The 14,009-nt window shown below is 41.2% G+C and overlaps 1 protein-coding gene across 1 annotated transcript in view; it reads right to left on the bottom strand.

The window, feature by feature from the left end:
- The window catches only part of RHOA (ras homolog family member A), a 61,686-nt gene that overhangs the window by 6,446 nt on the left and 41,231 nt on the right, over positions 1 to 14,009 (bottom strand). The window contains exons 3-4 of the mRNA XM_055342685.1: positions 3,785 to 3,941; positions 1,260 to 1,380 (exon numbers count right to left, since the gene is read on the bottom strand). Of these exons, the coding sequence (XP_055198660.1) occupies positions 1,260 to 1,380; positions 3,785 to 3,940 (277 nt within the window). The 5' untranslated portion in view covers position 3,941. The remainder of the gene's footprint in view (positions 1 to 1,259; positions 1,381 to 3,784; positions 3,942 to 14,009) is intronic.

Raw genomic sequence — 14,009 nt, 5'->3', positions numbered from 1 at the left:
ACTTGCTCTGTCTCAGTCTTGGGAGACACTGCACAGAGAGCTCAGTCTCAGCTTGACTCCTTGGGTTGCATAACCTTGATAAAGTGGTTCAAACTCTTGGGAGTGCCCAAGTATTTTCATTAAAATGAGTATAGCCATGAAAAAAAAAAAAAAGGTCACACAACCCTAACTGGCCAGCACAAGCCCAAATCACCAGCAGGCCCTCCAAGATGGTTTGTGTTAATGATAACAATATTCTTGGCCTTACTGCTACCTTGTAAAGACAGCACTACATCACCATGAGACATTTTTTTTTTAAAGATTTATTTATTTATTTATTCAGAGAGAGGGAAAAGAGGCAGAGACACTTTAGAGAGAGAAGCAGGCTCCATGCAGGGAGCCCGACGCGGGACTTGATCCCGGGTCTCCAGGATCACACCCCGGGCTGCAGGCGGCACTAAACCGCTGCGCCACCGGGGCTGCCCACCATGAGACAGACATTTCAAACTTAACAGCACAAACTGAAAGTAAGTTCTGTTTCAGGCCCCGGTGCCTTGTTCTGCAGAGTGTGAGGTCAGTGTTATTCAGTCTCTTTCTGAAGGACAGTAGCTTCTGAGATGTGTGACCAACTGAGCTAGTGAAATGGTCAAGTTCAAGTCTCTCCTTATTAGCCTAGATACTTTAGAAAAGGGCTAAAATGTGGCTTTAAAAAATATTACCAGGAGGGGCACGGGGTGGCTCAGCTAGCTAAGCATCCAACTCTTTGATTTAGCTCAGGTATAATCTCAGGGTCGTGAAATCAAGCCCTGTATCCACCGCCACACTCAGTGGAGTCTCCTTCTCTCTCTCTCTCCCTCTGCCCTCCCTGAGTGGTCTCTGTGTCTCAAAAAAAATAAACCTTTAAACAAACAAACAAAAACAATACCAGGAAACAGCAAATCACCAGTCTAGATATCGGGAAACAACAGGCTCAATATGAAGTACTGAAAAAAAAAAAGTGAGCACCCAAAAAAGCCTTTCCAATATCTTAGTCCAAAAGATGGCTTTGTATTTGATAACCCACCTACTTTACAAGGTAGAGACACATGGCAGCCATAGGAGACCTAGGCTGAAAAGTGACCCAAGGCTTAGGCTCTATAGTCCGAAGCCTCTACTCCAGCCACTGATGACTCCTTCTCTGAAGTTCATGTTTGCTTTTTACCAGTTGATGCATGAAAAGGGACCTGAGAAACCAGTGTCAGCCAGGCACACAGTGACAAACAGACTGCAGGGCTACTCACCTAAGCTATCAGGGCTGTCAATAGAGAAACACATCAGTATAACATCAGTGTCTGGATAGGAGAGAGGCCTCAAGCGATCATAATCTTCCTGCCCAGCTGTATCCCACAAAGCCAACTCTACCTGTGATAGGAAAAATAAATGTAAGAATGCAAGGTTAATTCTACCCTCTTTCAGAATATGGCAAATAGTCCAAAATAGTAAAACAAACCTGAGGCAGAGGGTGTGTTTAAGTTGTTTTAGGTTGAAATTTCTCAAAATACTAGCAGTATATAAAGTACATAATTAAAAATATCGAGTCAAAAATTACTTATCTTGTAAAATGCATAGTATTTATAGACATTATACACAGAAAAGCAGTTGAACAAGGAAAATCAACTATAAACAACATTCTACCAAGTGTACAAAACATGACAGAGAAACACTAGACCTGAGTAACTTTCCCCTATATATTCTAATAAAACCCTTTCCTTATGTTTTTCTCATAATTTTGCCCCAATGTGCAAACATGGATACAAGATTATTTGAGGGGAACCTGGGTAACTCAGTCAGCTAAGCATCTGCCTTTGGCTCAGGTCATGGTCCCAGGTCCTGGGATAGAGCCCCACATTGGGCTCCCTGCTCAATGGGGAGTCTGCTTCTCCTTCTGTTTCCCTCTGTTCTTCTGCTAATAAATAAATAAAATCTTAAAAAAAAAAATGGTATTTGAATTGGTGGGTAAGAAAAGACACCAGGCTAGGTGTTAGGCAAGGTCTGAGTGGACAAGAAAGGTCTCTAGACCTGCCTTTTCTGCTCAAAAAATGTGAATGAAAGCATCACTAAGATAGTAAAGTATTCCCTTCACACCTGGAAACCTGCTCACCTTCCTGTGGTAGGAGGGCAAGCTAATGCCCGGGCTCTGGACAGAGGTCCCCCTCCATGTTCTCCAGCACTGCAGCCAGCCCTGTGATTTCTCACAACCAGAATGGGATTTTAACATCTTCTGCTTAGCGACCCCATGGTGCTCAAAGCTCTCCTAGTATTTGGAATACCTTTTTTTTTTTATCCTAGAACTTTCACAGCCCATATTTCAAAGTTTCTAAGTATCATCTTTTCCTTAAAGTTGATGGCTAATTATCTCTTCCACCTTCAAACTCTGCCCTAGGATGCATCACTCACAACCTCCACGAGGCCCACTGCACTGCTATCATACACACACACACACACACACACACACACACACACACACACACACCCCATCAGTTTGATATGTGTATTTCTAATACTTTGATACCCAATCCTCACAACAGACTGGAACATTTACTCTCTGCCAAATCACGCTGCCCTGGCCCCTTCATGCCTCATGTGTATTCAGTGAGACACATCCAACCCTATATGCTGATAAATGAATGGTTCAGGGTATTGGGCCTATCTCTTGTTAGAATGGGCTTTTCCATTTTTGGTAGGTCTGTTCCTGGGACACAATCACCTAGAATCTTTGATGGTTTCCTAGGCTCTGTTACTGTATACTCTTAAATGAACATTCTGAGGCAGTACCCTCTCTCAACTTGGAGGTTACTTAGTTACTACTAAGCATTTTTATTTCAGGGACCCTAGAATTCTGAATAGCTGGCTTAATGTGCTTTCCAAACACAGTGCCACAAACTGAGGCACTAGAACAGAAAGGGATAGTAAGGTATAGCAGAAAAATGAGAAGGATGAAAGGACATGGAATTATGGGGGCCAATATATTAGGTGCTAGCAGCATGAGACATGTGAACAAATGCCCAAGAGGACTGAGTTATTGGAGAAGAGCCCATTGTTCTAGTTTTCTTTTTCAGCTGACCCACCTGCAGTGGGAATTTCATGCATCTTCAAAATATGTACAGGAAGCTGGATAAGACATTTTCACAACAAAAAGCAGAAAATAAAAAATCTATAAACTCTAATTCCAGAAGAGTTTTCCTCTAGTCTTGCCAGTGGATTTTCAGGACAGACATGAAGAAACACCATCCTCATTGCCAGTGACAGGTAACTGAAGCAAAGGTGGCAGCCTATTTATGTTAAAGTCAAAAACCATTTACACAAATTAAATATGAGGATGTTATTTAACTGTCACATTGCTGGTGGAGTAGATCAGTATAGCCCTTTGAGACCCATAAAATGACCTGTTGACCTAGTGATCCCGTATTGTAGTGCTGAATGAAATATTAGGAAAAAAACTGGAAAAAAAAATCCCACCCATACAAAAAGGTTCATTTTAGTATTATCCATCTAGCAACAAACTAAATTTCAAATATAAAACTGTTAAGAGCACATATACTAGGGCTTCCCTATATAAAATAGGTAGGAATGTTAGCAAAGTCTAGATGATAGCAGTTAAAAATTAATAAAGTTAAGATGGCAAGAACAGAATGGATTTCTCATTCAAACACGTTTGTTATCATTAAACTGTATACTGAAGAAACAAAAAGACCTAATTCTCTACAGGCTCTATGAACAGCCTAAGATACAAAATGAAACCAGTTGTTATGAAAAGTGTACTCACCTGCTTTCCATCAACTTCAATATCTGCCACATAGTTCTCAAACACTGTGGGTACATACACCTCTGGGAACTGGTCCTTGCTAAAGACGATGAGCAAACAAGTCTTACCACAGGCTCCATCACCAACAATCACCAGTTTCTTCCGGATGGCAGCCATGCTGAAACATGAGACAAAGGTGTTATCTAGAATGCATAAGCTATTAATAGCTTCAAGCTATGACACACACTTTTCTAACCATGGGGCACAAGTCTGTATAGCACACCCAAATACAAAATGCTAGTGCGGCTTTCCACTTGACATCAAAAGGTCGTAACAAAACTCCACAACTAACGGTTACACTATTTAAACTTGATTTCTTTTTAAGATTTATTTGAGAGATGATGGATAGGATAGGATAGGATAGGATAGGATAGGATAGGATAGGATAGGATAGGATAGGATAGGATAGGATAGGATAGGAGTGGAGTGAGGGGCAGATGGCGATACCATATGTAAGCACTCTGTGCTGAGTGTGGAGCCTGACGTGGGGCTTGATCCCAGGATCCTGAGATCATCACCTGAGCTCAACCCTATAGTAGAATGCTTAACTGACTGTGCCATCCAAGCAACCCAAACAGATGTTTATACTTAATGGTAAAAAGACTGAAAGCTTTTCCTCAAGATCAGGAACAAGACAAGAGTGGCCACTCTTGCCACTTCTAACTAACATGATACTGGAGACTCTAGCTAGAGTAATTAAACAAGGTGATGAAACAAGACATCCAGATTGGAAAGGAAGAAATAAAACCATCTTAACTTGAAGATGACATGACCTTATATATGGAAAATCCTAAGGAATCCACTAAACATTATTAAAACAAATTCAGGGGATCCCTGGGTGGCTCAGTGGTTTGGTGCCTGCCTTTAGTCCAGGGCATGATCCTGGAGTCCTGGGATCAAGTCCTACATCGGGCTCTCTGCATGGAGCCTGCTTCTCCCTCTGCCTGTGTCTCTGACTCACTCTCTCTCTTTTCTGTGTCTCTTATGAATAAATAAAATCTTTTTTTTTTTTTAAAAAAAAGGAGGGATCTATTAAAAAAAAAAACACAAATTCAGTAAGGCCGTAGGATACAAGACGAACATACTAAAAACAACTGTATTTCTATAACCTAGTAATGAACAAAGAGAAAATGAAATTAAGAAGATAAAATTTCAGGGGTGCCTGGGTGGCTCAGTGGTTGAGCATCTGCCTTTGGCTCAGGTTGTGATCTGGGGTGGGGATCGAGTCATGTGTCAGGCTCCCCATAGGGAGCCTGCTTATCCCTCTGTCTCTGCAAGTCTCTCATGAATAAATAAAATCTTTAAAAAAAAAAGACAATTTCATTTTCAATGGCTTCAAAAAGAATAAGGATAAATTTAACAAAAGTATAAAATATACCCTGAAAACTCCAAAACACTGTTGAGAAAGAACTATGAAGATAATAGATCTATGAAAGATCTATGAAGATAATGAATGAAGACATTTCAAGTTTCTGGACTGGAAGACAATATTGTTAAATGGCAACATCTTCCAAATTATTCTAGAGATTCAAGACAATCCCTATCAAAATACCAGAGGGCTTCTTCACAGAAATTGACAAACTGATTAGAAAATTCACAAAGATATTCAATGGACTCAGAATGTAAAAACAATAGTGAAAAAGAACAAAGTTGCAGGACTCAAGCTTCCTGATTTTAAAACTTATTATAGGAGTGCCTGGTGGTTCAGTTGGTTAGGCATCTGCCTTCAACTCATGATCTCAGGGTCCTGGGATGGAGCCCCACACTGGGCACCCTGCTCTGTGAGGAGTCTGCTCCCTCACCATTTACCCTTCCTTGCCCTACTTGTGCTCTCAAAGAAAGATTTAAAAAAAAAGGGGGGGCTGTTTTAAAGCTATAGTAATCAGGATACTATTGCACTGTTATAAAGACAGACATAGAGATCAGTGGAATAGAACTGAGAGTCTAGAAATATGCTCCCACATTCAGGGTCAAGTGGTTTTCTTTCTCTCTTTCTCTTTCTCTCTCTCTCTCTCTCTTTCTTTCTTTCTTTCTCGCTCTCTCTTTCTTTCTTTCTTTTTAAGATTTTATTTATTTATTCATGAAAGACAGAGAGAGAGAGGCAGAGACACAGGGCAGAGGAAGAAGCAGGAACCCTGCAGGAAGCCTGATGTGGGACTCAATCCTGGGACTCCAGGATCACGCCCTGGGCCAAAGCAGGCACTCAACTGCTGAGCCACCCAGGCGTCCTGGGTCAAGTGATTTTCAACAAGGATGCCAAGACAATCTGATGGAGGAAAGGCATTCCATTCAACAAATGGTGCTGAGGAAATCCACACAAAGAATGAAGTTAGAAAGCCACACCTCATATTGTATTAAAAAAAATTTTTTTTTTAGATTTAATATATTCATTCATGAGACACACACAAGAGAAAGGCAGAGACATACATAGGCAGAGGGAAAAGCAGGGCTCCCTGCAGGGAGCCTGATGCAGAACTCGATCCCAGTACCCTGGGATCATGACCTGAGCCAAAGGCAGACACTCAACCACTGGAGCCACCCAGGTGCCCCTATCATATACAAAAGTTAAATCAAGATGAATTATAAGCCCAAATATAAGATCTAAAATCATAAAATATTTAACTCCCTATCCCCCCTTTCTACCCACTCACCCCTGATAACCACCATTCTACTTTCTATCTCTGAGTTTTACCACTACCTACTTCATTTGGAAGGAAGTAGAACCAAGCAGCATTTGTCCTTTTGGGAATGGCTTATTTTACTCAGCATGTCTTCAAGGTTGATAGGTGTTATAGCGTGCGTCAGAATTTCCTTCCTTCTTTAAAGTTGAATAATATTCCATTGTATATGTATATACTACATTGTTTACCCACTGATCCACTGATAGACACTGGGTAGCTTCCACCTCTTGGTCACTGTGAGTAATATATTTAAGAATATATTTGGGGCGGGGCACCAACCTGGATATTTTCCTGTTTACCTGGTGGTGCCCAGTCTCTGCCTCAGACACCTTGGAGCTGGAGGGGGTGGCCGGGAGAATTTTCCCTTGGGGCGTTGTACATAATGGTTATTTAAATCCTATTTTTTCCTCTCTCCATCTCTCCAGAGACATCTATAAAGGTTCATATTTTGTATCAAAAAAAAAAAAAACACAGGCTCAGTGGTTGACTGTCTGCCTTTGGCTCAGATCTGATCCTGGAGTCCTGGGATCGAGTCCCACATGAGACTCCCCATGGGGAGCCTGCTGCTCCCTCTGCCTATGTGTCTGCCTCTCTCTGTGTCTCTCATGAATGAATACAATCTTTAAAAATACATATATATACATTTGGGGCAAGGTGCCTGGGTGGTTCAGTTGGTTGTCTGTCTGCCTTATTAGCCTTGGACTCCCTGCTCAGTGGAGAGCCTGTTTCTCACTCACTCTCTGCTGCTTCCTGTGCTTGCGCTCAACCCTCTTGCTCTGTGTCAAATAAATAAATACAAAATAAAACCTAAGGGAAAATATTGGAGGAATATATTGGAGGCGCCTGGGTGGCACAGTTGGTTGGGTTCCTAACTCTTGATTTTGGCTTGCATTGTGGTGTCAGGGTCCAGGAGTCCTAAGATCAAGCCCTACATCAGGCTCCATGCTTAGCAGAGTCTGCTTGAGAATTTCTCTCCCTCTGGCCATCCCCTTTGCAAGAGTATATTCATCATTAGCAACTGAGGAAAAAACAGATAATTGGACTTTCATAAAAACTTAAAACTTCTGTACTTCCAGAGATACCATCAAGAAAATGAGAAGACATGGGGCATGTGGCTGGCTCAGCACGTAAGGTTTGATCTAAGAGTCCTGAGTTCAAGCCCCTTGTTGGGTACAGAGACCACTTAAAACAAAAAAAGAAAATAAGAAAACAACCAGACAAACAGGAGTAAATGTTTGCAAATAACATACTATCTAGAATACATGAAGAACCCTTACTCAGGGTAACTCAACAACAAAAAAACCCAGCTTAGATGGATGGTCTGGCTCAGGGTCTCTTATGAGACTGCAATAAAGATGCTGATTTGGGGGTGGTGCCTGGGTGATTCTGTTGATTAAACATCTGATTCTTGGTTTCAGCTCAGGTCCTGATCTCAGGGTGGTGAGATCAAGCCCCATGTCAGGCTCCACACTCAGCATGGAATATGCTTGAGATTCTTTCCCCCTGCCTCCCCTTCCACTCCTTCTCCCATGTTCATGCATTCCCTAAAATAAAATCATTATTTTTTTAAGATTATTTATTTATTCATGAGAGAAATACAGAGAGAGGCAGAGACATAGGCAGAGGGAGAAGCAGGACCCTCAACCACTGAGCCGCCCAGGCGTTCCAATAAAATCTTAAAAAGGGGGGGGGGATCTGGATATGACCTAGCAATTCCATTCCTAGACATACATCTGAGAAAGATGAAAACCTATGTCCACACAAACACTTATACACAAATGTTCACAGCAACACTGAAATATTCACAGCCAGGGCACCTTGGTGACTCAGGTAAGAGTCTGACTCTTGGTTTCAGCTCAGGTCAAGAGATAAGCCCCATGCTGGGTTCAGCACTCAGCAGGGAGTCTACTTGAAGATTCTCTCCCTAAGCCCCTCCCCCTGCTTGCACACTCTCTAAATAAATAAAATCTTTTTTTTTTTTTAATTTATGATAGTCACACAGAGAGAGAGAGAGAGAGAGAGAGAGAGGCAGAGACACAGGCAGAGGGAGAAGCAGGCTCCATGCACCAGGAGCCCGACGTGGGATTCGATCCCAGGTCTCCAGGATCGCGCCCCGGGCCAAAGGCAGGCGCTAAACCGCTGCGCCACCCAGGGATCCCTAAATAAATAAAATCTTAATAAAAAATATTCATCATAGTCAAAAAGTGGAAATAAACCAAACATCCAAAAATAATAAATGCATAAAATGTGGCATATATATCCATGCAATGGAATAATATTCAGGACAGAAAAAAGTGTTGATATATACTACAGTATGAATGAAACTTGAAACATTACATATGTAAAGAAGCTAACCATAAAGAACCACATATTGAGTGACTCCATTTGTATAGAATGTCCAGAGACATCTGGCTGGCTCAGTCAGATGAGCATGAGGACTCTTAATCTCAGGGTCATGAGTTCAGCCTCACATTAAAAAAAAATCAAAATAATACAGTGTGTGCGTGTGTTTGTGTGTAAAATGTCCAGAATAGGAAAATACAGACACAGAAAGTAGGTTGGTGATTGCCTAAAGAAGGGAGTTGGAAGAGGGAAGAAAGGAAATGATCACTAAGGGAACAGTTGAGCCTCTTTTTGGGATGATGAAATTGTCATGAGATGCTCTCATGAATGAATGAATGAATAAATAAATAAAATCTTAAAAAAAAAAAAAAAGACCGGTAGTGAAAATGTCATAAGACAGATACACTGCCAAAGCTCTATGAACATACTATATAGTATAAATACATGACATTGAATAGTACACTCTAAATGAGTAGATTGTAAGGTATGTGAGTGTATTTCAATAAAGCTGTTACCAAAAAAGAATTGTAGCATCCTTCTATTTGCCAGAGGCTAATTAATGGTCAACCATTCCAATTCCTACTATTCCCTTTTAGAACAGCACTTCAATTTTTAGCTGTGTACTTTGGTGCCTAGTTAAAAGACTACATTTCTCAGCTTCCCTTACATTAGGTATGTATGTACCTAATATATAAATATACACATACATATACATATATATAGGTATATATATATGTATGTACAAAGTTCAAGCCTATGAGATGTAATCAGCAATGCCTGTGAGACTTCCAAGAAGTCTTCCTTAAAGTGAAGTCACATGCCATTCTTTGTCCCTTTCCTCCTTCATGGTGCTTAAACCTGGAGCCAAGGCTACTTTCTGAAGAGCCATCCTGGAATGTGAGGACGTGGATGTGTGGATGAAAAACATAAATGCCATTCTGGAATTGGAAAAATAAAAGGTACAGCCTGAATCCTAATTGTTCTTGGAAGCCACCACCTCAGTCACAGACTGCCTACACTTCTACCCTCCTTTATGTGAAAAATAAATGACTGTCCTTTTTAATATGGTAATTTCCAGGTCTTTACTATATCTAGTCAAATGAATCCTCAACAATACATATCACAATGGGCAGCCCTGGTGGCTCAGTGGTTTAGCGCCGCCTTCGGCCTGGGGTGTGATCCTGGAGACCCGAGATCGAGTCCCACGTCGGGCTCCCTGCATGGAACCTGCTTCTCCCTCTGCCTGTGTCTCAGCCTCTCTGTGTCTCTCATGAATAAATAAATAAAATCTTAAAAAAACAAACAAACAAAAAACAAATACGTATCACAAAACCAGACTATCTAAATGGAATGTTTCCCAAACTGGAGTAGCCATGATAATCCACTGGAGGTACATGAAGCAAACATGAGAAACACATTTTTTTAAGTCTAGAATACCTAAGGAATTTAGCTTAAAATTTTTTTTAAAGATTTTATTTATTTATGAAAGACACATAGACACATGCCGGCAGAGACATCGGCAGAGGGAGAAGTAGGCTCCATGCGGGAAGCCTGATGTGGGACTCAATCCTGGGATTCAGGGATTCTGCCCTGAGCCAAAGGCAGACGCTCAACCACTAAGCCACCTAGGCATCCCCCCAAAAAAATTTTTTTGAAGATCTTATTTATTCGTGAGAGAGAGGGAGACATAGGCAGGCAGAGGAAAAAGCAGGCTCCTTGCAAGAGAGCCCGATGTGGGATTTGATCCCCAATTTCGGTATCACACCCTGACCGACCCAAAGGCAGATGCTCAGCTGAGCCACCCACCTGTACCTAGCTTTAAAATTTTAATTGCAGGGCAGCCCCGGTGGCACAGCAGTTTAGTGCCGCCTGAAGCCCGGGGTGTGATCCTGGAGACACGGGATCGAGTCCCACATCAGGCTCCCTGCATGGAGCCTGCTTCTCCCTCTGCCTGTGTCTGTGTCTCTGCCTCTCTCTCTCTCTCTCTCTGTCTCTCATGAATAAATAAATAAAATTCTTAAAATAAAATAAAATAAAATTTTAATTGCATAAACTCCTAAGCAGAAGATTCCATAATGGAAGGGTTCACAGTGCTGCCATCAGCATTTTTAAGTTCTCAGCATGCTTGACATACTGCAGTATGTACCTAGCTAAGTATATACACATAGACATTATAAAAAAATTAAAGCACAGGGATAGCTGAATGGCTCAGAAGTTGAGCGTCTGCCTTTGGCTCAGGATGTGATCCTGGTCCAGGGATCGAGTCCCACATCAGGCACCCTGTGAGGAGCCTGCTTCTCCTTCTATGTCTCTCATGAATAAATAAAATAAAAATCTTTTTTTTTTTTAAATGAAAGCACAATAATAAGCATAAACAGGAAATGTGCTCAATATCATTCTTTAAACAGGAGCATGCAGGGGTGCCTAGCTGGCTCAGTCAGTAGCAGATCATGTGACTTTTTTTTCCTTTCCTTTTCTTTTCTTTATTTATGAGAGAGAGAGAACACAAGCAGGGGGTGGGGCAGAGGGAGAAGCAGACTCCCTGCTGAGCAGGGAGTCAGATGCAGGGTTCAATTCCAGGACCCCAGGATCATGACCTGAACTGAAGGCAGATGCTTAACTTACTGAGCCACCCAGGTGCCTCGAGCATGTGACTACTGATCTCAGGGTTGTGAGTTCAAGCCCCACACTGGGCTCAGAGCCTACTTTAAAAAAACAAGCAACAGGAGCATGCAATCAAAACAGTATTATGAGACCCTTTAACTATATAGCTCAGTACTTTGGCAACCCCTTCAGCTCCCTCTTCCCTTTTTTGCTCAGGATTTCTAATGGATATGGAACCTGCCTCAAGTTCCTGCAGTTGTTTCACTTGTGTTTTGTCTTCCAACTGGACTGCAAATCACCTAAGAGCAAAGAATGTACTTAAATTTCTTTGCAACCTTATGTGGTTTGGTATTTAGTGAGCATACAATAGGCATTAAATACAAGAAAACAAAAAAAATCAAAAAAACATTTATTAAATGAGAAAGGAGACAGATTACCTCATTTTCAGAATCCAGGGCACAGACACTAATCAATTTACCTCTTAAAAATCATTCTTCTAGTCAGTCTGACTGCTAACAACTTGATAGGATTTATAAATCATTTTGTTTTTCCCATCCTCTCAAAATCACTTCAAGATTTTATACACTTTACACATCTCTTCAGGCCTAACTTGTATTGGTTTGTGCCCAAAGGCAAACAACCAGGGCCTCAAGGGATGCAAACAAAATTTATCAGGAAATCCCTGTTTCAAAAAAAGGCTGCCAGCTTTGAATACCTCCTTCCTAGAAAGCACTCAACTCAAGAAATAATTTCTTTCAATCTAATGTGGTTAAAGACACCCAAAATGAAAATGCTAAGGAGCACCAAAAAGGCTTTGGAAAATTTTCCTTGGGGAACATTTGGCCCAGGAAAAGTGTAAAACCCATCAGCCTTTACTGGTGAAAAAGACAGAAATTACAAGTGACTATGGGACAAAATGAAAATAAAGCCTAGAATCAGAAGTTGATTTCTGGGAGTCTGGCCACACAACCAGAGATGCTGACAAGAAGTGAAAAGTACAAACATCGAGTTATTTCCTGAAATGACCCAGGAAAATGTTACTCTAGTCTTTTCCTTTCACTTTGCTATAAATCCAGTATGTTTTTCAAGTACATGGCTTGCCAGCTTGAGAAAGAAAATCACCCTGAACTCTATCCTCAGTCTTTCAGCTAGATGTGTCATTTTCTAGGCTGAATGCAGTCTCAGAAATAATTCTTAAAGGGTTTTGAGGAGAGGTTTATTTTTCCATTAACAGTTATGACATATCTATTTAAGTTACCTGTAACACTATGTAAGTGATTTCTTTCCTCAGTTCAAAACCTTTATATGAGTTACTCTGCCATCCTCACAAAAATTTAAAGGAAAAAGAAAAGTCGAAAAAAGATCTCCCATGGTGCTGAAAATACCTACTCCAAATAAGGTACCTGTCTGCCATGTCATCACAAGATCAGTCTTTCCCCACAATCTCAAAAAACAGTGTGCTCTGGCTGTGGACCATACTTTGGCAAATTACATTAAGCAGTTATTAACAAAGATAAACAGTATTGTAATATATTTCCCACAAACAACAGAGGAGCTACATGTAGTGCCACATGTAATCCTGTGCTTCATATTCAACAGACACAACAGCAGACAGCTCACTGACTCAGAAGCCTGCACCACAGGCCTCCAGGGCAGCACTCTTCCACAGGGAGTACAGTATCTCAGCATCTTATGGAGTCTGGCATCACAGGAGGCACTCAGCAAATAGCAGCTCCTGCAGCTCATACTACTATGGTCTCACCCTCCAATAGGCCTAACCTCACATCCTCTAGCACCTTTCAATTCCTTCAGTATTGCCACTTTTGGTACCCCTCACCTCCTTTCTCTCTCCCTAACGGTTTTTCTCTCTCACTCTACAATAAAGTGCAGAGTGTTCCTACCTTAAAATAATAAACCATCCCACATCCACACTTTCTTCTGGTTACTGCTCTCTCTCTGGCCTATTTCAAAGAAAAGGTATATATTTCTGCTGCTTCATATCCACTGACTTGTTTAAAATTCTTCCAATCTGCCTTCTGGTTCAAACTACTGAAACTTTCTCAGAAATCACCAATAACCAGGACGACTGGGTGGTTCAGCAGTTGAGCATCTGCCTTCAGCTCATGGCATGATCCTGGGCTATGGGGAATGAGTCCCACGTAGGGCTCCCTGGGAGAAGCCTGCTTCTCCCTCTGCCTGTATCTCTGCCTCTTTATGTCTTTCATGAATAAAAAAATAAAATCTCTTTAAAAAACTAAATAAATAAAAATCTCTTTTAAAAATCACCAATAACCTACCTTCACAAAATATAATCTGAATTCTCCCTCGTATTTTTTGTTGTAACTTACATCAGTACACTGGTGTGCCGGTATCTGTTGTCCGTCTCATTAATTACAGCCTTCACATCTAATCACTCTAATACTCTACCTATCTCTGAAGATCTCAATTCTTCAAAAAACACTTCTATGAACACTCCTATATCTCACTCTGACCTGGTCCCTGTTCTAAACCTGATACACTCAACTCTATGCTCTACTTGCATATCAAATTCAGTGTCT

Source organism: Nyctereutes procyonoides, unplaced genomic scaffold (genome assembly GCF_905146905.1).
Source record: "Nyctereutes procyonoides isolate TBG_1078 unplaced genomic scaffold, NYPRO_anot_genome, whole genome shotgun sequence".
NCBI classification, from domain to species: domain Eukaryota; kingdom Metazoa; phylum Chordata; class Mammalia; order Carnivora; family Canidae; genus Nyctereutes; species Nyctereutes procyonoides.
The sequence above is the reverse complement of the archived record's forward strand: the minus strand, read 5'-3'. Positions and strand labels throughout refer to the sequence as shown.